Source organism: Vicugna pacos, chromosome 15 (assembly GCF_048564905.1).
Source record: "Vicugna pacos chromosome 15, VicPac4, whole genome shotgun sequence".
In the NCBI taxonomy this organism is placed as follows: domain Eukaryota; kingdom Metazoa; phylum Chordata; class Mammalia; order Artiodactyla; family Camelidae; genus Vicugna; species Vicugna pacos.
This window is the reverse complement of record NC_133001.1, coordinates 55,708,972-55,736,029: the sequence shown is the minus strand read 5'-3', so window position 1 is coordinate 55,736,029 and position 27,058 is coordinate 55,708,972. Positions and strand designations below refer to the sequence as shown.

Here is a 27,058-nt window from a genome sequence, read left to right as displayed (position 1 = left end):
AAACACTGTTTGAGCGGGACAGGTTTTATGCCCATTTTACAGCTGAGGGAAACAGCCTCCCAGAGGTTTCATGGCTTCATAAAAGAAGATATTTAGTCCGAGGTAGCCCTGAGACTTGAACCAGACTGTTATCAGTGAGGGATCTTTCTGTTACCCAGAGCCATCTGAGTACCTGGGAGCTGCTCAGTCGTCATTTTATCGAGTTTTTTTAAAAAAGTGTGAGTATAGTAATTATGAGCGTATGTGCATATGCACGGATTCTATATGCTTAGAAGCTGCTTTGTCCAATCTCTTTATTTTAAAAGGGATTCAGAATGTTGTACGTGCATTATTTGCCATGTGTTACTGTCTTCAGAAATGATTATAGAGGACAGGTAATTTAGAGATATTTGCACATCACATCAGAAGAGTGTTAATGGTACCCATTACTATTAATACTAGTGCTATTAGCTGTTCTGGGAAAAGGTACTGTTCATTCATAATCACCAGATAATAGCAGCAGGATCGGAGAGGAAAGCCCAGACAACACTGAGTGTAGGTGTAATTATAACTTAAGCACTATGAGGGGGATCTTTAAATGTGAGGTTTGAGAGCCGAGTTGTAGTATGAGGCATAACTCATGTCTTCAGTGTGAGGTGCTCTTTGGCCGTGTTGTCCGTCTTAAATTATTTATCATTGCAACGAAGTATCTTTTGAGAGAAGCACTTCCTTCAGTGTTAAAAATATGTTTCTATCATGTGCCAGAGTGAGTATTCTTGTTACATTGCATATTTCTTTTTTTATGTGCTGCCCACTCACTTGGTTATCCTTGAGAAGAGAGGGGTTCTAGGTGGTAGTTCAGTGGTACCCAGTCTCTGGGTCTATAATCATACTCTACATTTTCATAATTTTCTCCTTCCTTTTGGTTGCTGTGTTTTGATAAGATCTCTGTCTTTGGGGAAGGTCAGTTGGGTGGCTGCAGAAGAATTGAGCCCCTTGGGGGGCTTATAAATGGTGTATTTTTGTTATGCTTGACAAAGTAAGTGGTACCCTTCCTCCTGAGTAGGGTTGATCCGTGATTGATGAATGAATGGTCTCTTTCCATCTGGCTGTCACACAGACAGGCGAAAACGATGGTGCCATTTGAACATTGAATTTCTCAGACTCCCCAGGGACAACAGAATGTGTGTATGAGCTGGCACACCCAAATGCAAATTATTTCTATTGATACCTAATGTATGTAAATTTATGCTGCTCAGTTGACAAAGAGATTATGAATGATACTCTTTCCAAATAGTGTTATATAACTGAAATTTTTGTTTTATCTTCACCAAAGTTTAATTCCTGCTGAATTTTTGTGACACTTCCAGCAGCTCCAAAGCCGCTCTCGAAGGTCCAGCACCAAGGTTAGATAACGTAGCATATTCTGGGGCGAGTCCTGCCTGGCTCTCTGCTGAAGGCCTTGACTGTCTTCTCCCCACATAAGGCCCTGATCGAGGGTCGATAGTCAGGACAGGGAGGTGACTCAGCAGAGGAGAGGAGTTTTTGTACAGGTTTAGGGGGATTGAGACAAGGGAGCAGTTTGGGAAGAAAGCTATCTTTTCCTTTTCAAAATTGAGTCCTTCTTTTCCCTCGGATCATTACATCTCATTCAGGGACAAAGGATCCAGGAGATTCCAAGATAGAAGTGTTCCATCAGCTGAGCTGGTCAAGTTGGGGTGGGGTAGGCAGCATGTGCTGGAGGGAACCCGCTAAGCCTTGGTGGTGGGTGTTACCATGCTTTGCTCTTGTTCTGAGGACCTTGGCAGTGGGCCATACTTCACTCAGTGGCCACGACAGGGGTGAGTGTTAGCCCTACTACTGTTGTGCTGTTGTCTTCACCTTTTGCACTCCCTGAGGCCTTGCTAGAGGAGACTCCCATCTGGTGATTAACCAACCTGAGTACAGCGTGTCCCGCCCTTACTGAACTGGGCACTGGGGATAGCTGCAGGTAGGTAGGTGTGACTGCCCTCCTGGGTGAGCCCCTGGCCTGGTGGGAAAGCCAGTGTGGCTGGTGTGGTTCCTGCAGGAGCCTGAACCTTTCCTGGGTCTGGAAGCATAATCAGGCGTTAGGTAGCCTAGAGCAAGGCCTGATGCACAAAGGCCCCTCTGGGATATTTGTTGAGTAAATGACAGAATAAATAATAGCAGAAGGTGAGAGAGCATTCTAGGATGGGGACAAGGTCTCTGAGCCTAAGATGGGGAGGTGGGTTACATGGAGCCCTCCAGGGCTGGGCCCACTGTGGTCACCTGTAGATTGGGGATAGGGCAATATTGGGGCTCTTTGTGGGCTGGGGTAGAAGTGAGTGTGTGTGGAGTGAAGAGGGGTCCTAGCCTTGCTGTAAGAGAAGAGGGAGGCATTGGTTGGGAGTAGCTTAATGATTTCTGGAAGGGGAGGTTATGGTGTTTGCTTATTCCATATCATTCATTGAAGGATTGCCTGTCCTGTTCAGGCACCGGGTGTTCACTAATGTGAGTAAAGAGTGTCCTGGATTTCTAGGAGTTCACAGTTTCCCAGTGTAAACAGATGCGTAAACAGACAATTACAATATGGTTTGATAAATGCGGTAAGATACAGAGGCAGTTGCTATGGCAACACCAAGTCACTTATAGCATCCTGCAAGAGCAAACAGGCTTGCTTGCTTAGGGTCTTGTAGGGGATCCAGCAGACCAGAGATGGTGATATGGTAGGGATGTGCTGGGTCAGCCCCGACCCAACATCTGGGTTTATCACACAGGAGTTTTACAGTAGCTGTGGGCTGAGCCCAGGGCCTGTGACGTCTCTGGAACCAGCAACAGAAGCTGTGCTGGGACTGGTTCCCCAGAGGGCAGTTCTACAACCAGATTTCGAGAAGCTTTCTCTGGGTAGACTCAGCCTCATGAAGGGGAGGGGTGACAGGGATGGAGAGCAGCTTCTGCACATGGACCTGGATTCTGCCAAGAACCAAGGTGCTAAATATAGTCCTCATATCTCCTGTGCTACTTGGTGAAGAGGATGTTTCTTGTCTTGCGTCTGGGCTGGGAACAAAAGCCTGCAGGTATGGGAAAGGAGAGTAGGTTTTCCTCCTATTTGAGGGAAGGTTGCCAGGAAGACATCTGGATTTCATGATCACTGGAAAAGCTCCTTCAGTTAGATCAGACGGGATCTGTGAGAGTTTTGATGAGAACGGTGGCGAAGGAAGTGGCGATCTCTGTGGCCGGAGCAATGCCCAGGCGCCGAGCCTGGCTGTCTCTGTGACCAGCACAGAGCCACGGGGCTGTGTGGGGCCCGGGAGCTACGTGTGAGCGAGGCCCTCGACTCGTTCCAGGTGGCAGGGGGCAGGTCAGCTTCTTGCCTCCTGACGACATGAAAACCTGACCGTTTCCAGCGGGGAGATCACTGCCACGCTCGGGTTGGTCTGTGGTTGTGTGTCACTTTCCCTGAGCCACTTCCTTCCTTTTTCTTTGTACACCAGCCTGGCAAGAGGAATTCCTCTTCCACCAGCAGAGTAGGTGGGTGGCATTTCTGTCTGCCAGAAGGGTTTTCAGGTGTGACCCTGCCCTTCCCATCCCTCCAGCCAGGACCTGTCACCTCTGGAGGCGGGTGACATTCTCCCTCCAGCTCCTGGCTGGGCTTTCAGGTTCTGCGTCGCACTCTGTGATCTCCTCTCCCTCACTGACTCTTGCTCTGGGACGTGGGTGAAGTCATGTCCAATTTTGAGCCCCCGTTTTAAGGGGCACCTGGTGTGGTGACAACAGCCTGGGCTTTACGCAGACTTGGGTTTGAGTCACGACACAGGCCTGCCACCTGCCAAGTGAATGCTGGTAACTGGTCATTATTTGCTGAAGGAGTTAATGTTGTTGGTGCTCTGTCAGCATCGCCCTCATTGCTCTTGGAGTGAAAGTCCCTCAGGGACCCTACGTTGTCTTCTGTCACCCAGTTCCGCTGCCCTGCTCTGCTGTGGCCACGCTGCCTCCTGGCTGCTTTGCAGGCACGGGGTGGGGGGGCTTCTACTTCGGAACCTTTGCTCAGGCAATTCTTTCTATCCAAAACCTTCTGTCCTCCCTGGTAATCCACACGGCTCATCCCTTACCTCTTATAAATGTCACCTCCTCAAGAGTCCGACACTGATCCCCATTTGTACCAGCTCCCTGGCCTCTCTCTTCCCCCACAGCTCACCTCCTAACCTAGTACGTAGTTTACTTACTTGTTATACTTTTAATTCATTTTCTGATTCCCTCCTCTCTCCATTAGACCATAAGCTTCATGGGGGCTGAGGTTTTTGACTCTCTTTAGTGATGCATCCCCAGCACCCAGAATTGTGCCTGGCACCAAACACAGGAGTAATACTTTTTTAAATTTTTTTAGTTGATTTAGGGAAATTTAATCTTTTCCTCTCATTTGACAGAAATTTCCAGGACCAAGAGCAAAGTAATCATCAAATGGCAACAGAGCGTTCCCTTTAAGATTTTAAAAGCTAATGGTTTAAAAAGAAAGTTAAAACAGTATGTTGGAGTAAAGTTTCAAAGTTAAAAAATTATCAGAATAAAGTTCTAAAAAGCTAAGTGTGAAACCTAAAGTAGATTTAATTATTTTTGATCATGTATCATTTTTTGATCCATTTTGAGTTTATTTTTGTGTATGGTGTAAGGGAGTGTTCTAGCTTCATTGCTTTACATGCTACTGTCCAGTTTTCCCAACACCATTTCCTGAAGAGACTGTCTTTATTTCAGTGTGTATTCTTGCCTCCTTTGTTGAAGATTAGTTGACCAAAAGTTTGTGGGTTCATTTCTGGGCTCTCTGTTCTGTTCCACTGGTCCATATGTCTGTTTGTGTACCAATACCATGCTGTCTTGATGACTGTAGCTCTATAGTATTGTCTAAAGTCTGGGAGAGTTATTCCTCCAGCCTCTTTCTTTTTCTTCAGTAATGTTTTGGCAATTCCAGGTCTTTTGTGGTTCCGTATAAATTTGATTATGATTTGTTCTAGTTCTGTGAAATATGTCCTGGGTAATTTGATAGGGATTGCATTAAATCTGTAGATTGCCTTGGGCAGTGTGACCATTTTAACAATATAGATTCTTCAATCCAGGAGCATGGGATATCTTTCCATTTTTTTAAGTCTTCTTTAATTTCCTTAATCAGTGTTTTATAGTTTTCCGTGTATAAGTCTTTCACCTCCTTGGTTAGATTTATTCCTAGGTATTTTATTACTTTGGGTGCTATTTTAAAGGGGATTGTTTCTTTCTTTTTCTGTTGATTCATTGTTAGCGTAAAGAAATGCAACTGATTTTTGAACGTTAATCTTGTAACCTGCTACCTTGTTGAATTCTTCGATTATTTCTAGTAGTTTTTATGTGGACCTTTTAGGGTTTTCTATATATAGTATCATGTCATCTGCATAGAGTGACACTTTTACCTCTTCTTTTCCAATTTGGATCCCTTTTAGTTCTCTCTCTTGCCTGATTGCTGTGGCTAGGGCTTCCAAGACTATGTTGAATAGGAGTGGTGAGAGTGGGCAGCCTTGTCTTGTCCCAGATTTTAGTGGGAAGCTTTTCAGTTTTTCACCGTTGAGTACTATGCTGGCCGTAGGTTTGTCATATACAGCTTTTATGATGTTGAGATATGTTCCCTCTGTACCCACTTCGGTGCGTTTTTGTCATAAATGGGTGTTGAATTTTATCAAATGCTTTTTCTGCATCTTTTGAGGTGATTATGTGGTTTTTGTCCTTTCTCTTGTTGATGTGATGTATTACATTGATTGATTTGCGAATGTTGAACCACCCTTGTGTCCCTGAGATGAACCCCACTTGATCATGATGTAACACATGTTTGTTGAATGAATAAAACTGGCCAGCAGATACAACTCAGATTGCAGGGAGGGAAACACATGATCCAGGTTCTGTTGATTCATAGAAATCTTGTTTCTCTGGCTGTAGGGAAGAGGCGTGATTTTTAGGGAGTAGTGTTTGAAAAGTTGAAGTAGTGATTGTAGATTCCTAAAAAAAGTAAGAGTGTGTTTGAGTGGCTCCGTCCTGTAGGAATGTGTGTAGCAGGGGCTGAGGAGAGGATTCCAGGGTTAGAGGTGTGCCTGGCCTTGTTCTGTGTCCATCTCCATTAGGGCTCTGAGGATTACCTGTATGTTTCCAAATTGCTGCTTAGTAGGAGTGTAGAATGCTGCTCCTTATTTCTTTTACTCGTGGGACCAAAGTAGTTTGTGGAGTTAGAGCAATTCAGAGACACGGCTTCAAAACTGAGTCAATTAATTATTGTCCAGGAGGGCTGGGGGGTTAACCCCCAAGGTGATAGCGATCCGACGTCCATGTGACAGTTATGATGCAGGCTGGTATTATGTTGGACTTTGAAGAGCCCATCAGTGAAGGAATTGAGAAGCAGTGTCACCGCCTGCCCTGTCACCCTGTTTTCTGGTTTGCACTCTCGCCTTGTGGGAGTTTATTTCTTTGTTAACGTTAAGGCCTCCAAAATAAACATGCTCAGAATGGTTATCCAGCTTATAGGGTCACCATGATGAGAGGCTTTTATGCTGTTTGTACTTTTCCTCTTTCGTAGGCCCTGGTAGTTCTGCAGTGTCTGTAATCTCTTCTGAGACACCTTTCTGTGACGTCTTCAGTTTCCCTCCTTCAGTGACCGTGCACTTCTGCAGCTTGCTTGGTGGCCTGGGATCATTCTGCCTTGCGGGAACGCGGTGATGGATGAGAAATGGTCCTTTCCAGTGAGGAGTTTGTTAATCCTTCTCCCATGCTATAGTTAGAGCCTCTGCTTTGAAGCCAGTTGGACCTGGACTCAAATACTGATTTCACCAGTTGATGCCTGTATGATGGTGGGCAAATACACTAGTTTTCTTATTTTTATTTAACGCACACGTGACGCTCACTGTGTGCAGGCACTAAGCACTTAACAAGCGTTAACTGTATTTAGTCCTTAGGACAGCCCTGTGGGTGGGTACTGGTGTCATCCCTAGGTTTAAAGAGGAGGAAACTGGGACACGGAGAGATTAAGTAACTCTCCCATGATCACTGAGCTAGGCAGTAATAAAGCCAGAATTTCAGCCCCAGACACTCCTACTCTTGAGCTCATGCTTTTCATCCTGACACTGTCCATGCTGCTTCCCGCTGTCTAAGCTTAAGCTTCCTAAATCCATAAAATGGGAGAACTGATCGTGACACTGCCTAGGTACAGGATTGATGTGAGAATCAAGTGAGAAAATCCATGTAGCCCAGAGGCTGTCACATGGTGAGGGCTCATGGCAGCTGGTGCTGCCACTGCAGTGCAGCAGAGGGAGATGAAGAGGGTACGCAAGCTATACTAGCACAGTGACGTGTGCTGAGGTCCTTACAGAGCACTAATGGCAGAGGTGACTTCCTGTTGGGCACTGGGATGCCTTCGGGAGGGCGAAGGGAGGGCAGGTGTGGCACACCAGGTACTGACTCGCCACCTGTGAAGCAGGCGCCGTCTCATTTGATCGACCCAGAGACTGGGGCTCTTATCGCTTACAAAGCCCAGGGTTTGACTAGGTGGGAGATATGGATAAGGTGCAGAAAGGTGGGCTTGTTCAGGGTCCAGTGGGTTGGACTCTTGAGTTGAGCAGAGGGAGGGATGAGATGAAGGACTGGCCAGCCACTGTGGGGCCAGGTCACAGCCCAGAGGAGCCCACTTCCGGCCTTGTGAATGCTTAATTAGCTTTGCACATTGTCTTTTTGTTCTCTCTCTTTAGAAAATTTCTCCCACACCTTCCTTCCAGTGAATTTCTAGAAATACCCTATTTTTCATGACTCACTGATCAGACACATCCTGTTTGGGGAAGTGTTGAGGGAGGAATTTCAGGATGGTGTGAAGTGTACTCCTAGTGATGAATGGTGCAGGCAGGGGGTGGCTAGGCTTTTTTGCTGCCCCAGAAACCCACAACCTCCACCCTGCCTCGTCCCCGTCTCCTGGTGAGCTGAATTTCTCCAGATGCAGTGTTTCACTGCCTTGACCTGGTGTACACCAACTGGAAGTTTCCCTCTTGTGTTGTAGGCAGGGATCTGTGTGTGGCTGCAGAGGGACTAATGGTGGAATTAATCAAATTAGACCTGGGGCCTGGCGTTTTGGACCTGACTAAGTTAGATGACCTTTTGAACCAAACCAGGGTGGCCATGATGGAGTCTGTGCCAGGCGCCCTGGACAGAGTTGCTCTCAGAGCATTATTTTGAGAAGCAGAGAAGTAGCAGAGGCCTCTCGGGGCAGACGGCACACACAGCGTGAAACGCTGGCCCTCTGCTTGGAAGGCCTGATTTTACCATGGATCGCTGTTATGTCAGTTTTTATTGTTGGCCTTCCTTGTTCTAACAGAGGCCGGATGTTTTAAATCATCATGCAGTGGCTCTCTTTTGTATGGCTCGAGGCCTTTTGGCAGGCTGATTGGAAAGCTCGATGCGTTAGGCCGTGAGATGATAGGAAACTAGGAGAGGCCAGACTTGAGTTGCGGAGGGGGCCGGCGCGGTGCGGTGGCCGCGGTTCAGTCGCGGGAGTGGGCACTGGTGTGGGCGGGACCGGGTGCCGTCTTGTGGGCTTGGGCCCGGAGGCAGAACGACGCAAACACTTCAAAAGCAAGTCAGGCTGTTTTGTCCGAGGCTCTGGGGCCTGAAGGGTGTCCGTGGTGGTGGTACCCGAGAACTTTGTTGGAGGATGAGGCCAGTGACGCTCTCCCTTGAATGGTGAGGGCAGTCAGATGAGGCTAGGACAGAGCTGCTCAGCCTGGGCCGTTTTGCCTCCTCGGAGGCTGTGGCAAGGTCCAGAGATGAGTTTGGTTTGAGCTGGGGGAAAGGGTGCTCCTGGGATCCAGTGGGTGGAGGCCAGGGATGCTGCCCACCCTCCAGTGCGCAGGGTGGCCCTGATGTCACCAGTGCTGGGCTGAGAGCCCCTGGGCTGGATGGTTGTCAAGTACTGGGAGGGTTAGAGGGTGAAGGGGTCGCTCTCTGCACCCCAGCTGCTCCTGGTGAAAGGAGGGAGGGTCTTGGGGGGCCCGAGTTCCTTTTTAAGTTGGACAGGATGAAGATGATTTAGAAATTTTCATAAGCTGAAGCTTAATCAAGTGCCATGAAGTGAAGGTCATGATTTCAGAGCATGCGGATACATATTAAGTCAACTGAGACCTTGCAGGAGTTGTATTAAAATGCTCATCCTCTTAAACTCCGGCCGTATTCTCATCTCTGCCTTTATTGTTTTTTCTGCCCTTTAACCTGGTGCTGTGCAGAATGCCAAATGACCTCCTTTGGGGTGTATTTTGATACCTTACTTTTATGATATGAAGATTAATAAAATTAAAACTGCTTCGTCATGAGATACAGAGCTTGAATTTAATTTACTTTTGTAATTATCTGTATTTTAAAAATCTTAATTCAGTATCTATAAAACTTTCGACTGGAGAGGTAAAGGGAATTTTTTAAAAAATTCTATCCATATAAAATATTGACAGAATTAAAACACATAAAAAGGCAGCCCATGACTCCATTATTGTGTGTGTGTGCGTGTGAGAGACACATGATGCATGACACCCATTACTTTGTATGTAGGTGGTTGTGTGTGTGTGCGCACGAAAGACACAGGATGCATGACACTTTTGTGTGTGTAGGTGGTTGTGTGTGTGTGTGCACGAGAGACACACAATGCTTTTTAGTGTTTTTGAAATGCCTTGCCTTTAAAATTTGGAACTATACTTTATTTCCAGCACAATTCAAATCCTTTTCCCTCTTGCTTTTCTTTCTTTCTCCTTTCCTGTGTTGGATAAAAGGTGTTCATTTGCTTCTGAGAATGTGTTGACTTCCAGTTTCTCTCTTAATTAAAGTTCTGCCTCAAGCTGAAGAAGCTAGGCTTTATCCTGTTCGTGGTGGGAGCTGTGGGAGGCTTCTGAGCCAAAGGAAGGGACACAGCACAATCTGAGTCAGAAAGATCCCTCTGAGGCTGGAAGTGGGGAGACGGGCAGACAGACCAGGAGAGGCTGTGAAAGAGTTCAGATAGGAGAGGATGAGGTCTGAGCCTGGGCAGGAGCCAGGGGGTGGAGAGGAAGGACCAACTTGGAGAAATGGGCAGGAGGGACAAGTCTCAGTGACTCTTGGCTGTGAGGACTGAGGAAGGCGTGGGAATCCAGGAAAATACCCAAGTTTCTGGCTTACGTGGGTTGAAGCTTGAAAAAAAAAAGAGGAAAATCCCTGTTTTGTACATGCTTTCATGGTCAGTGTCACTTTCCGGCTTTTGGTTTTCAAACATAAGTGAAAATGGAGAAGTTTTAACAATGCCTCAAGTCTTGAAGCTGGATTGAGACCTTTCTCACTTACATCGCAAATTTTAGATGAAAACACATTTGATATCTTTGGAAAGATCGGAAAGATTCTCCTTCCTTCTGCACTTTAGGAAGTATCTGATCTGTCAGGTGTGTGATTGAAAGGCTGGGTTCTGAGCCAACAGGAAAGATAGGGACCAGTCTTGCTCTGCTGGTGAAAAGCACATAGCACACAGTAGGCTCTCAGTATTCTGCCTTCAGTCTGGGCAGTGGTTGTCTTGAGGAAAACCAATGGGTGGTCAGGTAGAGTTTGAAAGTAGTCTTACACCTTTTCCAAGCGCAGCACGGCGAAGAAGTTAAGGGTGAGTGGCATCCGTGTCTTATTTGTGGTCCCACGTGTGCAGTTCTGCCGGCGGGTGCGTAGCTCGGACAACGTCTTGTGTGGGTGTCTTGTGTGCTTTCTGCGGTTTTCATTCTCCCACAGTCGGGAGGTGGTTCAGGGAGGTGGTGAGCAGACGGCTCTCGCCTCTGATGCTGGGTTTGTATCCAGGTTCCAGTGCTTGCCAGCATTGTTGTCTGACGGACTGCTTAGTGAGCCCTCTTACAGACCAGTTCATTAACTGTGCACACAGACTACAAATTTAGATTACATAGTGCTGCTATGTAGTTGTTCCTTTTTTAAAAACAAACAAACAACTCATCTCCTTCTGATCTTTGGTAGAAACTGCTGTGTTCTCTCAGGCAAGGCACTCCTTGTTTTTAGAGCCTCAATTTCCTCATCTGTGACACCAGAGAACCAGACTGGGGGCCCCCTCGAGATGTGATCATTTCGGGTCTGCCATTCCGGGTCTCTCTGGACAAGTGTCCTCTGTGCACAGCTTTGCTGGCCGCAGCCGCATTCACCTTGTAAAGCTGTGTCTCATGGGGTGGTGGAATCCTGACCACTTTGTCCGACCCCGTATGGAAATTGTTTTATCCCTGTGTTACTTGAGATGTCTTTTTCAAGGGCCTTTTCTGATTTACAAGTCAGAAACTCCCCCTGGAGACGGGAAAACCACAGCGCTTGGAGCATTGCAGGTCTTCTGAGACCAGCGCCGTGCTTGCGTGGGGCAGAGGGCGGCTGCCTGGGGCTGGGAGCGGCCAAGTATTTCCTGTTGTGGTCAGTTTTACTGTAGTGTAATTTACATATAATAAAATCGGCCAATTCGATGAACTGTGACAAATATTTAGTCATGTAATCACCACCACAATTATGATGTAAAACACTTCTGTCACCCCCGAAAGTTTCCTCCTGCTTTAAACTAATTTATTGGTGGTTCTGGTAGCTTTTTGGTACATTCCTTAGCGTTTTCTACATAGATGATCATGTCATCTGTGAATAACAAGTTTTGCCTCGTTCCTTCCCCATCTGTTTTCTTGCTATATTGCACGCCTGGACACTCTGTCTAGTATCGTGTCACGTAGTCATTGGGGGAGTGGACATCCTTGCTTGGTTCCTGATCCGAAGGGGGAAGGACTCAGTCTTTCCCTGTTGGATATGATGGTCATAGCTGTAGGTGTTTTCTCTGAGCCTCTACCAGGTTCTCTTCTGTTTCTAGTTTGCTGAGTGTTTTCCAACATGAATGGGTGTTTAATTTTGTCAGATGCTTTTTCTGCTTCAATTGAAATGACCATATAGTTTTCCTTTTTTAGCTTGCTAATGTGGTGAATTACATTACGTTTTTAATGCTGTGACTGCCCTTTGCTATGGAAGCCTTATGTGTAGGGTTCGCACAGACTTCATGTCATCATATTGGGACTTGAGGATTAGCTGCACTTTGTAATCGTGCAGTCCATTCAGTTATTGACAGTGGTTACTCTACACAAATAGTCACTCCTGTGGGGTCTGCCCTGTTTAACTCTGTTAACCTTTTTCCTCTTTCAGTGTTTGTTGGGTAGCACGAAGCCATGTGTGTGGGAAAGAGTGACAACAAACCTTTCTGTAGCCTTTATTCTGTGCCAGGCACTAGTCTAATATGACCTCTTAATTCTCATGACGACCCCAGGGCGTAGATACCCTTTCCTTCACTTTACAAATGAGGAGGTTGAGGTCCTTCTTCTTGGAAGGTGAGAGGAGTGATTCCGTTTCACCTGACATTAACTGAGCTCTTAATTCAGCGTATGTCCGGGAAAATATTTTATCAACTTTAAGCAAAGATGTTGTAGAATTTGGGTTGCACTGTGAGGCATGTAAAACATTAATTCTTTATTTGCCTAATCATTTTCAGTGAAAGGTTTTCTGGGAAGCCATTGCCTGTTGCCACTGTGTCTGTTAAGCTACAGTGTGACTGTGAGCTTCTTAAACATAGTTGGAGTTGAGTATATGCATACATCCATGAAAACGAAATTGATTCTTTTAAGTCAATACTCACGCCTCAGCAGCAACAACAGCAAAATGTCCCATCGTTTTCCTGTTGGGGACACACGTATTTCCAGCTCAGCCAGCATTCATTAAGCACCCACTTGATGGCAGACACTGTGCTGAATCAGGAAAGGGAGAAGAGAGAAAGGAAGGATCTGGGCCTCAAAGGATGAATTCAGCGGGCGAGAAGAGGGCGAAGGGCCAGCAGGTAGAGGACTCCCTGGCTGCATGTGCTCGGGTCCAGATACGTTTAATGTTTAGGGCAGCATATTAGGACTTTGTTACTGGGCAGACAAGTGTGAATTTCAAGCCTGATTCTGCTGTTTGGTAGCACCCTACTTCTGGGCAAATTGGTTAATCTTTCTTAGCTGGGGATTCCTCATACCAAAAAAAAAAGATGAAGATACAGTGTATATGTCACAGGTGTGCAGTGTGTGTGTGTGTGTGTGTGTGTTTGTGTTTCTGGTCTTGGAAGTGAGGCTAGAGGTCTGTGTTCTATGCTGGAGTGAAACTTTATTTCTCTGCCCAGTGATAGGCGTTCTGTTTGAACTGTGATGAGCAGCTCTGGTGGTTTACAAATAAAATCTCATCTGGCCTGAACCATGGGAGCTGCTGAGACGTCAGCACCCAGCCCCGTGCCAGCACGTGGGGCATACAGGGTGAATGCTGAATGAGTGCACGAGGTTTTACAGTCACCTCTGGAGGTCTGCTTTTATAAGGCTTTACTTCTGGGAGGATCAGCCTCTGGGAGACTGGCTGCTGCCAGCCGTGAGCAGTCCCAGCAGCCGTGTCCAGCCTGGTGGCAATGGGTGCTTGGTGTGCTTTCAGCCTGGCCTGAAACAAACATCTTGTTTTGGAACAGAGTGTGGCTGTGTTCTCCGAGCCTTCTTTCTGAAGCCTGTGAGAAGGATGGCTGGCGGCTCCATCCCTTTTAGAAGGAGGGGATCCAAAGGCCTGTGCCTCCTGGTAATTCCAGGATAGATTCAAGGAGAGAATCCATGGCTGATCACTGTTTTACCACTTTTTTTCTGCTCCAACTTTTCCTACTTTTTTTGTGGAGGAAAATTGCTCTCTTTGGGGCAGCATGATACTGGGGAAGCAGCTTTTGTGTCCTGATTGTCAGGTCTGACTGTTACATGCATTCAGAAAATTAGGTATGAGACCTTGGTGAGCATTAGCTACTTGGATATAACCGAGGCCCAGTAGCGGAAAAACAAATTTTTGTTCATAAAAGATGCAGAAGCAGCCTTGTGTCTTGTCTTTATTTTGGCCTATCCTGAATGATGGCTTTTAGGAGTTACAGAGAGAAGGCGTATGGATTTACAAAGGATTGTACTTCGTTTCCAGCAACAGGAATATTTTACCCCAGTGAGTCTTGAAAAAATTTTATAATGCACATTTTTGTTCATAAATTATAATCACGGTGGGTATAGGAACTCAGATGGAAGATGTGACTAAATCAGAGAAGGAACTGTTGGAATGATATTTGGTTTAAAGGCATCTGCTTACAGTGTCATGCAGATGAATTTTAATTAACATATTTTCAAGATCTAGTTAGGTGGAAAGTCAAAACCATTCTATATTTTTCAGGGAGGTAGAGTCCACTTAGAGAAGCTAAAGCTTGCTTTATTTTAACCGTTTTATTTTAACCTAGACTAACTAGAGGCAGAATGACTGTATAGCTAGGTTACTCTGGTATGTATATATTCATTCATTCATTCATTCTCTCACTCACTTGTTCGTGTACCCATCAAGCAATTTGATTGTATACTACACTTGTTGCTGAAAATTCTATAAATATGGACCTGCTGGGGCTCGCAGTCTAATTGTAAGGGACAAATAGAAGTAATTAGGAAATAGTGTGGTTAAAAATAGCCAGCAAAATTTGTTCCCCAGAAGGAGAGGTGGTACGTGTGTGTTAGTTTTTATGAAGTATGCACATGAAGTTTACTTTTGGAAATTAGTGGAAAAATTACTTTTATAGTAAACTCATCATTAAAGGGGTTTGAAGCTATTGTGGCTTTAGCAAACCATTAAGATTAGGATTAAGGTAAAAAGCTTGATCTTGGGATATCAAGTAAATGTTAAGCTACACAGGCAGACAGGGCTCTATAAAATCCTGGAATAAAGTTCTAGGGTTTTATGATGGGAATTGAACAGAGAACCCTTTCTGAGAACACATTTCTAGCTCCCAGCTTGGATTATGTGACGTGGTTTACACTCACGGGAAGAACTTGACAGCACACTAAACTGAGGTGTGTTTCACATTAAGCTCTTTGGCCTTAGAGGCTCTGACCTTTGTGTGGCTGGAGGCTGGAGCCACTAACTGGGGCTCCCAGGCGATGCTGCAGTCACGGTGCTTAGTGACTGTGCCCTGAATCTTTACCAGGCACCTCTCAGTGTTTCTACAAAGAGCAGGAGATAGATTTAATGTGTATTTATTTACAGTTTAATTGGAATGTGTGACTTGAAGGGAAAACATTTTCACACGGTCCTTTGTAAGGCATTGTGAAAAGCATGGCTTAGACTGGTTATTTAGGCTTTCTGCAGATAGAAGCTGTTTTTTCACCCGGCGACACGATGGTGCTTGAGTTCATTTGCGTCTCACCAGCATTCAGTGACCACCTACTGTGACATAGAAGGTAAAAGCATGAGTCACAGAGGCCTGGGTTGAGATGTCACTTTTACCTCTTATTGGTAGCGTGGCCTGTGGCGGGTTTACTTTGTTTCCCACTCTGCAGATTGTAGGGAGGATCAGATGCAAGAATTCGAGTTAAATGCCTCCTACGTTTAACATGCAGCCTGCGGTCAGGACTCAGTACAAGGTGGTAATAGTAATATCATTATTATTAGAGATTCCAGGAACTGTGCCTGTTTTTCATACAGAGTAGGAATCCTCCAGGCAAGAGCCTCTGGTCTGAGAAAGGCTAGTGCTCCCTTTGTTGGGAAGGACGTTTTCCAGCTCCTTTGGTGACTGTGGTGTGGGTGCCACGTTGCTGCTGCTTCTCCTCGAAGGCTCTGGAGACACCTGGGGCCGGGGTGGGGCTGCTGGACTGGAGCCGGACTGCAGGGCCAGTTTATTCTGTACTTCCTCGGCCATTCACTGTGCTCAGTGTGCAGTGTTCTGTAAAAACAAGCCCTGAACGATTAGTCATACAGTTATTTTTGGTCATTTCTTGAAGTGATGGCAGTTACCTCCTGTAACATACAGTCTCTGAGTCTTTTTGCACATGTTGCTCAAATATCTCAGCTTCCTGACTTCTCTGTCTGAAAGAGCTCCACTCTTCACTCTCCGTGTGTCCCTCAGTCAGAGAATACTCACTGAGCGCCTGCGGGAAGCTGGTGGCAGAGCAGGGAACAGAGGACACAGGCGCCCCTGCCTGGCCTGGGGACTTCATCCTCCTCCTGCTTTGCCCCCCAGCTCATCACTGTCTGACACTCTGGGCCGTCTCCTGTCTCCACTGGAACGACCCTGGGCACTCTGAGGCAACAGAGACTTTGTTTTGTTTTGTGTGGCTCTGGCTCCCGGGTGCCCAGAGCAGAGCCTGGGGTATGGCTGGCTCTCAACCAGTCAGTATATTGTTGTGGTTGTTGGGGCTCAGATGCAAGAAGGGTGAGCCCCACCTTTGGTTACTGGCTAGTCAGAACTTTAAAAACTAGAATACAGAGGGGGTGATTATTTAAATTTAATAAACAGACAGGAGGGTGGTGTCCTGGGGCCGGGAAGAAGCTCTGGATTGGGTGCCAGGAGATCTGGTTTGAGGGCCTTGGACCTGCCGCTGGTAAAGTCCTGACTTTGAAGAACTCTTTACATTTATGAGTGAAAAATTGGATAGGATTCTCTGTGAAGTGTCTTCAGACCCAGACTCCCTACACGTTTGAGACAGGCAGACCTAACCACCTCCTGATGTGCGTGTCTTTTCAGTAACCCATCTACTACCGAGCAGAACTGTGTGAACGTTTTCATCTTTCAACTGTGTGTAAGGTTTCATCCTGGGTCTAGAATTTTTTTTTACAAAACTGCAAATGTCTTCAATCCATTAACCGTTAGTACAGGATGCCTTTCTTGCTTTCCTGTCCTTAATGCTCTTGATCTGTATCTTTACATCCAGATCATTTAGCCCATGATGGTGCCTCAGTGTGGGAAAGGCTTGTCCCTGGGAAGTTAATGGCTTCCACACAAGCCTGAGTCCAGTGTGTGCGGAAGAGTCATCCTGTGGTATTTTTAATTGAGAAGGATCTTCTGTCTGACAGCCGTTTGTCTGTTCATGAGTTTTGATGGCACAAGCTGCACAGATCTGGTATTGAGGCAGCAGCTGGAAATCTTGATGAGGTTGAACTCTCTGCCCCTCGATTAGGGAGACTGCCTTGCCCTTTTCCAGAGAGGCACCATCTTGGAACGGTTCCAAATCACCGGATGCCCCAGACAGGGAGTCTTAGATGGTCCACTCTGCACCAGCTGATGGTTTAGCCATTTGCCTGCCTGATAGGATATTGGCCTCATCAACCTCATGACCTCATGTGCTGCTTCCTGTCCATAGTTTGGCTTTTTGATTTGAGTGCCTCTGTGTGTTTGCTGGCTGCTTCTGTAAGAAGAGTTTTTAAGGGAACGTGCTGTGGTGAAGGCATGTGTGGATGGGCATTGGCGTTGGGGTTCCAGGGTTCAGATCTCACCTCAGCTGCTTACCGGCTCATGTGTCTTTGGTCCTAGAAGCTCGGTCTGGTTCTCAGCTTCCTCATTCTGAAATTTGGGAGTCACTACTTAAATGAACCTGTGTTCGGAGAGCACGTGGACCAGTGCCAGGCATAGAGCAGGAGTTCCGTGAGGGGGTGCTGTTACTAGTATTTTTTGCCCATTCCAGCAGTTCCTGTCTTGACATGGTCTCTCTCCTCCTTACTGTACACATTGTGTCTCTTAGGTTTAAAATCTGGTGCTAAACTTGGCTGATTCAGGAAACTGTCACTGTCTGGCCCCATTCCCCACTCCCCTCCACACACCCACTCTTACAACCTTTTATGATGTGCCCCCAGCTCTTCAGCATAATTACGCTCCACTTATCTAGAGGTCAGGCACTTAGCTACCTTTGCCATCTGGAGCACGTCCAGGAACCGGAAGTCAACAGAAGGAGCCCTGGTTCTGCTGCCCCGGAGTCCAGGCTGGATGGTGGGTGAAAGGGAAGGTGGCTGATAGGGAGGAGGAGCAGCCGGAGGCAGAGAGAATCGAGCCCAGCAGAGTAGGGCCGTGTAGCGTGGTGGCCAGGGTCCTGCCTCCCGGGCTGACCATCCAGAGTGGTACAAGCGAGGCAGTCTTTGGTGCTCCCAGTAATCCTGAATATTAAGGCAAAATCGTACTCTGGTCTCTTATTTAAGAAAACAGGACAGTTAAAAAAAAAAAAAACCTTTGGTATTTTGGTACCATTTTCCCCCCCAGATAGTCGATTTAATTTTTCAAATATGGGGAAGGTGTTAGACCATAGGCTGTGAGGTCACGGTCCAGGGTGTGAATCTTGTTGATTTCTGCCACCTACTTGCTCGTGACCCAGTGAGAGTTAGCTGTTTGAGCCTTAGTTTCCTCACCTGTGAAACCAGGAAAATGCCGCCGAGCTCAGAGGGTCACCAGGAGAATCAGTGAGACACTGGCCGCAGGCATCAGATTCGGGCCCTCGGTGGGTGTGGGAGTTTGCTCTGTTTCCAGCAGTAACCTCCCCTCCTATCTACCAGTCAGTTACTCGGTCAGTTTCCTCAGACCATTTGACATGTAGATTGTATGTTTTGGTTAGATTTTAAGTTCTTTGTGGCCCAGGGCCCTGTTCTGATCATGGATTTTAGTATCTCCAGATTCTTACCAGAGTGGTCACTGCTGCTGTTGTCCACTCTGTCCGGAGCTCAGTATTGTCATTGACTGAGGCTGGCCCTTGCATTCATCTGTCACCGAGAATTCTCTCCATCCCCAAATCCAGAGGACGGGGTTTGCATTAAATGATGCTGTTCTTTGACTTTCGTAATCTCTCCACCCCATGTGCGTAGAATCTTAAAACGCCTAGAGTTTAGGTCTGGAAGAAACTTCACTTTAGCATTCCTGTGGACAGCTGTGAGTTCTGTGATGGGCCAGAGGTTGTCACTTGGCCAAGGCCACATAGCCAGTTAGTGGTGGAGCCAGGCTAGCCCTTGGGTGTCTGCGTAACCCAGGTTTCTTCCCTCTTTACAGCTGATGGAGCCTAATGCCTTGTTCTTCAGCTGTGAGGCTTTGGTCTCAAAATTCCATCCTGAGAGGACCTTAAATGTGGTGTGAACTTAGCATGACCTCGGTCTGTACACCAGGGTCTGTGGCTTAACCCTGTCCCTTCCCCTGCTGTCTGTCTGCCCCGTCTGCCCACGTGTCTCCAAAGTGGGTGGCACAGCTTCCCTCAAATAGCAGTTTTCATTTCTGTGATGATTGTGGTGTCTGAAGGGTTTCATACTTACAAACTGAACCACATATTTGGACTTTCCTTGGACTCAGATGGGGAGTGATTTGAGGGGATGTCCTAAGTGTCTGCCACAAACACTCCCCTAGGAGCCTGCCAGGAGTGTCCTTGGGAAGTACCTTGCTGAGAGGGTGTGGATAATTCCAGGGAGGGAAGTGACAGGTGTCACAGGGACTGCGTGTGGGGCCTTCACAGGATGGAGCAGCACAGGTGGAGCTGTGGAGCACAGGAGGCGGGAGGCCTCGTGAGGCTGGGGCGGAGCATCCCGGAGCGTGTGGGATGCAGGCTTGTGTCCTGGCGCTCAGGCGGGAGCGCTGCCGCCGGCCTCCCCACGTTGGCTGAGCCGAGTTGGTTGGGCTGCTCCTTCAGAGGAGGGTGGGGCCTCCTTGGGGGCCTGCAGGGGATGCCCGAGGACCCCGGTCGGAGAGGGTGGCCCTGGAACCAACTCTGCCAGCCTTCTGGGTTTTTGTTTGGTCTGGTTCTGCTCAGGGTCTCTGAAAAGCACGCAGGCAGGTCAAGCTGCACGTGGTGAAGGGAGAGCAGGAGTTGGGGTCTCATCCGAGTTTACATCATTTCCCATCCGTACATTTGTCTTATTTGGAAAGTTTACTTAATCTCTTGAGCCTCAGTCTCACCATCTGCAAGATGAGGGAAGTAATACCTACCCTAACTGCCTCCTAGGGTTGTTAGGAAGCTGCGGTGGTACACATGACCTCCTTGGGGCAGAAACTCTGTGTTCATTCTCAGCATTGAGTATGCTGCCTGTCACAAAGTGGGCATTTAAGGTTTGTGGAGGAGCATTCTGTAGTCTGTAAGGTATGCTGCACACGTGGTAATTGTTGCTCATAATTCAGCTAGTGCTGTGTGACCACAGACTTTGTGCTGGCACTGGGGAAGAACAAGAAGTACAAAGCCAGCTCATTGCACCGTCGCCTCTAGGACCCCGGAGCTCTGGCGACGCCTGGTGCCACGCACGATCTGGGGATGTCAGACCCGGGGCCCCGTTCAGTGATCGAGGCCTGGGCCTTTAATCAGCTAACGAGCCTTGAAACGCGTCACGTGGTTTCCCTTTCCACAGCAGGTATAAAGGGATGTGGGACATGTTGCCTGGCTCCCCAGGAGAACACAGTGTGGTGGGTTTTCATTTAAACTGAGTCCACCAATAGCCATCAGACGCGGTTGAAAGCAGTAAATGCCTAAGAGAGGAACGGGAAGGGGGCTGTGGTGCTCAGGAATCATAAATCAGAGCCAGGATGGAGGGGCCATCTCTCGACCGCTGAGACATTACATCTCTTCCTGTTAATCTGGCTCATTGACTCAAACAGTAGCTGCTGGAGGTGAGAGGGGCCATAGAGATGAACTTAAATGCAGCTGTCATGGATCACCTGCGAGCCAAGCACTGAGCCCAGCATCATAGGGTCAAAAATAGAAATAGAGACGCAGGCCTTACCCTCAAGGAACCTGGTATCTAGTGGGGAAGATAGTTTCCACCAATGAACAATAAAACAAGGCAAAGTAAAGCGGGTTTTCTCAAAGAGGTAGGATCGGGGAACTTTGGGAGCACAGAGGGGACGGGAAGGCCTCACAGAGGAGGTGGCATCTGGGTGGATGCTGAGGGCTCTGGAGGGGAAGGCCCTCCACGCAAAGGAGCAGCCAGAACACACGAACACGAGAACCCGCAGCTTCTTCCGGGAAGAGTTGTCTGCTAGGAGCGGAGTGTGGAGGGTTGGTAAAGGGACAGTGAAATTAGAGACAGAAGGAGGAAGGGGTCAGATCGCAGGGAGCCCTCGCCGTCTCCTTACAGGGCTTTCTTCTGTGAACGGGCATGGGCCCTGTGGTTTCTCACCAGGTCTCTGAGGTCCTGAGAACTGGGTGAGGTGGAGACCGACTTCCACCTTCTGTGCTCCTGGGGTCACAGGCCCTGGGGACCCTGTCCTCCCAGTGGCGCTGAAGCTCGGGCTGGGTTGGTTGCTGCAGGGGTCTGGGCACGCAGGATGTGGAGAGACGGAGAGGTTCGCAGCAGAACCACTCATCTCCAGCGTCTGTTCGTATGTTTCATGACCGAAGGTAACCTGCGTGTTGTACTTGACTAGAAATGCGATACCTCACCTGATTTTTCGTCTTTCTCCATCCCAGCTGGAGAGTGCTGGGACCCAGTACCTGTGGGAGGAGGGGACGGGAACACTGGGGACACCAGCCTTGTTGAATTTGCGGGGGCAGACATCCTGTGGAGTTCTGAAGAGGTGGCCTCACATCATCTTGTTACAAGCATATTAAGCTAATCTGATGTCAGTGAACACTGGAGGTTAAAGCAGAGGCACTCTGGTTTATGTGTTCATGGTCATAGGTAGTTCCAGCTGGTGCCTTTAGAAATAATGGGATTCGCCCCTCCCAGTTTTACAGAGATGGTGAGACTTGCCCAAGATTATGAAGGGAATTAGGGGCAGAACTGATGTGGGGACCCTGAACTTCTGCAGGGTTTCTGCATAGTGTCTATACTGGTTTTATATTTAATATTTACAACAATTGTCTAAAAATTTTGAAAAGCCAAGATTTACACTTTAATTTTGCATCTCCTGGCAGTGAGGTGATACACCTGGAATGCTCAGGACTCCTGGGAAGAGTGCACTTACTTGTGTGCCGGTTGGTGAGGAGCATGTTGAGTGTTGAGGGGAACTTCTTAGGAGCTGGCGTTGCTCCAGGGATGGAGCTCTGCGGTGAGGTCGTTTCTAAGGTCCTGTTTTGATGAAGGGGTGTGTGTGGACCTGGATCCGTAGAATGACCATGGCAGATCTACCGCCTTCTTAACGGCGCGTTGACAGGCCAGACAGCTTCGCAGAGACGGGAGGAGGAAAAGAGCCGTTCTAGGGTCCCTTGGAAAGCAGGTTATCTTGTTACCTTGGCAGCACAATTAATTCATTTAATCAATATTTATTGAGTGTCAACTATGTGTTAAGCATGGCTTTGGGGTGATCAAGACAAAAAAAGAGCACAGCAGCACGGTCACCAAGATGTGGAAAGCTGGTGTTAGCATGTGTCTGTGCGTGTCCCTCCTTCGGTTAAATGTCGTTTTGCAGTCGGTTGTAGAAGAAATCAGTGTTCCACACATGACGCCATGTGCTGTTCATGTGGCCCTTAGCGTTACCGCACGTTTTAGGTGCTTGCTGTATAATGTATTTGAGCTCAGGACTGCAGGGAGATACGAGATGCTGTCCGTGGTAGAGACTTGAAACAAACTTCTTTCTATTTCAAAGCTTTGAATTAGTTTAAATAAAGAGTATCTTGGGCTGTTTTCAAAAGTAATGTCTTTGACCATCTGTTTCTATTTATACATGCAAATCGGAGTTTTCTCCATCTTGTTGTAACTGAAAGAGTACCGACGTGCACGTACAGGCTGCTGGCACCCACGGGGCCCATTTCAAGTGAATGAACACAGCCTCATGGGTTTTGCTGATTCTTTTTATGTGATGTTATATGTTTGAACAATTTGTATTCTAGTAAGATATCTTTTAAATCCACTTTATACAGAGGAATTATGTTTCAAAAGCCACTGACCAAATGGATGGGGCACTTGGTGACTATCCCTTAGCCATTTGTCCTGCCAGGCCCTGCTTGTTTGACTGTGATCTCCCTGCTGGGGGCTCCTCCGCCTTCTAATGACTTGCTGCTTTCTTCAGGATATGACTGTGGTTGCCTTCCGTGAGAATTCTTTCCTGGACGGCCTGCCGCCATGTTGTTTGGTGTAAACTAGAGAAGACGGGTGTGGCTTCGTTCATTCCTTGTTCACGGAGCATTTGCAGGTGTCAGGCACTGTGCTGGCGGTGGAGATTCGGAGACAAGAAATCAGGGGGTCCCGACCTGAAGGAGCTGATAGGCCTGGCTTTATTCCCTGGAATAAATAGTCATTTACCTTGAAGAGACTAAGGAAACAGCACATGATGTCAGAAAGAACAACAAGCTAAGATAATGTGAAAGTTTTTTTTTAAGTTGAAGTACAGTCAGTTTACAAAGTTGTGTCAGTTTCTGGTGTACAGTATAATGTTTCAGTCATACATATACATACATATATTCGTTTTCATATTTTTCATTGTAGGTTACTACAAGATACTGAATATTATTCCCTATGCTATACAGAATAAACTTATTTTTTTTTATTTATTTTATTTTTTAAATTAAAGTATAGTCACAATATGTCAATCTCTAATGTACAGCATAATGTACCAGTTACATATATATATAAAATACATATTTGTTTTCATATTCTTTTTCATTAAAGGTTATTACAAGATGTTGAATATAGTTCCCTGTGCTATACAAAAGAAATTTGTTTTTTCTCTATTTTTATATATAGCAGTTAATATTTGCGAATGTTGAACTCACTAATTTATCCCTCCCCACCCCATTTCTCCCCGGTAACCATAAGATTGTTGACTATGTCTGTGAGTCTGCTTCTGTTTTATAGATGAGTTCATTAGTGTCTTCTTTTTTCTTTTTTTTAGATTTCCACATATGAGTGATATCACATGGTATTTTTCTTTCTCTTTATGATTTACTTCACTTAAAATGACAATCTCCAGGTCTATCCATGTTGCTGCAAATGGCATTATTTTATGATACATGCACCCCAGTGTTCATAGCAGCACTATTCACAGTAGCCAAGGCATGGAAACAACCTAAATGTCCATCAACAAGTGACTGGATAAAGAAATCGTGGTGTATTTATACAATGGAATACTACTCGGCCATAAAAAAGAATTTTTAAAAAGTTTTTTTTTTTTAACTGAAAGAAAATTACAAAGGTGGCATTTTGGTTTTATCATTACCTCTGTGGCCTTGGAAAAATAACTTCACCTTTCTGAGCCTTCGCCTCTGCTTTGTTACAGTAACATTACCTGTGTTTGAGGCCCACCAGATGTAATATGTGTAAAAGCACATTGTGTTCAAAGTGCTATGCAGATGTGAGAGACCTGTCACTACTGGTACCCCCAGTACGACTGCTGATGTTTTCGTGTTTGTATCTTGACCTTCTGTTAAGTTGTACTGACATACAATTTACATTTCTTCCTGTCTATTTTGAGAAGTCCAAGCCAGGGAAATGTGGAATTTTTAGTTAAAAGTCACTTTTTGCCATTACCAAATACTTGTTTTTACATGTGGAATAGGGATTATTCACAGTATTAATAGCTAGTCATTAATTGATTCTATTGAGACTCTCAGGCAGGAATTCCTGGAAAATTAATCTATGCGTCACATGTATTTGAGTACAGTTGTCATCCCTCTTTAGGAGAGATAGCTGACATGCAAACTGTCTTAAAGACAGTGGTTTCATAGAATTTTACATCTGGAACTTCCGAGGAGAAGCGGGGCCACCATATGAGTAGGTGACAGAGCCGGTTGGTGCCCTCTCCCTGCCACCATACTCACCCCTTCATTTGCACAATCCATTGTTCGGGTCACTGTAATAAGTGTAAACCTTCCTAGAAGCCTGGGCTGTGTGGCTTGAACCAGCAGCACCCGGAGAAGCTGCCTTCTTGTCTGTGCCCTCTTGCAACTTCCTCGGGTTTCTTGAGGAATAGTAAATAATTTGTATTTTTGCTTTTTTGAGGGATAGTAAATACTCTGCACAGTGGCTTCAAAGCAAGTAGCGTTCTGGTCTGAGAAACGTAGAATATCTTTACTCATGTCATAAACCTTCATCTTCGTCTCTCTCTGCTCCTCTTCACCCTTCAGGCTGAGCGAGCAGCACCATTAAATGCAGCATCTGTTTCTAGGACTCTGCATTTGGGGTTCCCAGGGGACTGCAGTGTGCAGCGGACGTCGTGTCCTGCTGGAGGGACAGATGAGGATGGTCCCCGGGGTCTGCCTGGCAGCCCCCAGGGTGCAGGCAGGAGGGGGCCTCTCCCTGGGTTGCGGGATCTGGTCCCCTGCTCTCCTTCTTGTTCTGTTAGCTGGGGTTTTGCATTTCTTTTCTTTGGATGGAGAACAAAGAAAGTAAAACGAATGGTCTGAAGCCCTTCCTTGGGGAGAAATGCTCACATCCCCAGATGCTGAAAATAAACAGCCTTTCATGACCCTCGGGTGCTGCCCCGGCCAACCTAGAGCTGATCTGGCCTTTGGCTGTACATCCTGCCATCTTCCGCTGCTCCTCGGTGACGGGGACCTGCCCTGCCCTCCCCACCTCTCCCCACATCCAGCCTCACCCTCTCTCTCGTCCGGCCCTGCAACCTGCTCTTCCTGCCAAGCTGCTGGATGCTTTCCAGAGGCCAGGGCAGTGCTCACCCACGTGGTGTAACTTCCGTTGCCTTAGCAAGTAGATGCTGTTGCCCCATTCTAGGGATGTGGAAGCTGAGGCCCAGATCCAGTCGTTCGTGTGTGGAGATGTGGGAATGAAAGGCCAGGTCTGTGTCCTAAGCTGCAGTCTTTCTCCTCCAGTGGCGCTCTCACGATAAGTTGGGGTCACAGGGGCAAAGTGGGGTGCAGGTGTGTGGTCTAGGGGAGGAAAATGCCTGGATGGTTCCTGTGCACCTCTGGCCCCCCCAGTTTATCTTTCCCCTTCCCTGTCACTGCACTACTTGGGTTGCAGAAAAATTAGAGGTTAGTTCCCAGAGATGCAGCCTTGAGGGCTAGGGAGCGTGGATGGAGGACAGGCACCGTGCGGTGAAGCAGGAGGGGCGCAAGGGACCCAGTTAGTGCGTTGGCCTTATTTCGCTGTCCTTTTCTCATGAAACTCCCTCTGCTGCATCTCAAGGGAGGCGCTGTGGGCGGCAGTCTCAGCAAGCCTGCTGGGTCCTGCTTCCTTTTGTCTCCCTTCCCCTGTCTCAGCTTCCCTCCTCCCTACTTCCCACTCCACCGCAGAGCAGGGCGCCGAGTCTGTGGGATGGAAAACAGGAACCGGGAAATGGAAGATCCAGACACGGCAGGACGGCGGTCGTCTGTCTGATCTTCCCCTTGGAAAGCCCAAGAGTAGGTTGCGTCGCCTGGACAGATGCAGATGGTGGCGGCCCCACCCACCACCTTCGTCCATGCCTCCCCAGCCCTGGGGAAGGGTCTGAAACGCCGGGCTACTTACACAGGTGGTCTGGGCGGGGGTGCCTGCGCCCCTGGACCGGCTTAGAGGAAGCACAGGGACCAGGGTGTAAGGGAGATGATGTCCTGAACTTTGGAGGAGGCGGCCGCTGAAGCCCGCTGAGCTCCCCTCCTGCCCCTGGGAGCCAGGCTGCCCTCCACTCCCCTCGCAGCTCCGACCTGGGGCTCCACACTCCTCTTCTGAGTGGTAAAGTCAGGGGACGAGTGACCCAGGACACCCCCCTGTCTTTGCTCTGTCATCCGTTTAGTGAGTCAGAGACATACCAGGAAAAGTTTTGAAGAATTTAAATGTTGATGGGGAAAAATCTGTGGCAGTAGAAGTGAAAGACTGGCGTGAGCTACAAAGATGTTTTTTCTTAGACTTTTTCCTCATTATCATGGCCGTTGTCAGATCTGAAAACACGTACGTATCCCGTCGATTGGGACAGTACTGGGGTGGTGGGGTTTCTGACCAGCCGCTGTCCCTGGTGGGAGGTGCAGGGTAGCCGGAGCCCCTCTGAGGACCAGAGGCACCCTCGTAACGGCTGCGGGGTACTGGGGCCTGCCGTGAGCGCTCCAGGTCCTGTCCACACCGATGACCTCGTCTGTGAAGCAGGCGTTACTGCTCCCAGTTTCCAGGTGAAGAAACCGAAGTCAGGGAGGTGAAGTAATTTTTCTGAAACTGTGCTGCTGGTTAGTGGAGCCTGGCCCGGAACCACGTCTGCCCGGTTCTGAAACGAGTGGTTTTCAACTTCCGCACCGTTCTCCAAAAGGACAGCGCTGAGGGCCCAGAGCTGAGACCGCGTTCTGTTGGGTTCTTTCCTTTCTGGCGTCTTCCTGTAGGG

General features: G+C 47.5%; 1 protein-coding gene across 12 annotated transcripts in view; it reads left to right on the top strand.

The window, feature by feature from the left end:
- ASAP2 (ArfGAP with SH3 domain, ankyrin repeat and PH domain 2) overlaps positions 1-27,058 on the top strand; it is a 145,791-nt gene that overhangs the window by 15,665 nt on the left and 103,068 nt on the right. Inside the window, exon 1 of one of the 12 annotated variants that reach the window (XM_072938226.1) lies at positions 15,462-15,506. The exons of the other annotated variants lie outside the window; for them this stretch is intronic. Coding sequence (XP_072794327.1) covers positions 15,477-15,506 — 30 coding nt within the window. The 5' untranslated portion in view covers positions 15,462-15,476. Of the gene's footprint in view, positions 1-15,461; positions 15,507-27,058 lie in introns of those variants that run through there. 12 annotated transcript variants of the gene reach the window in all.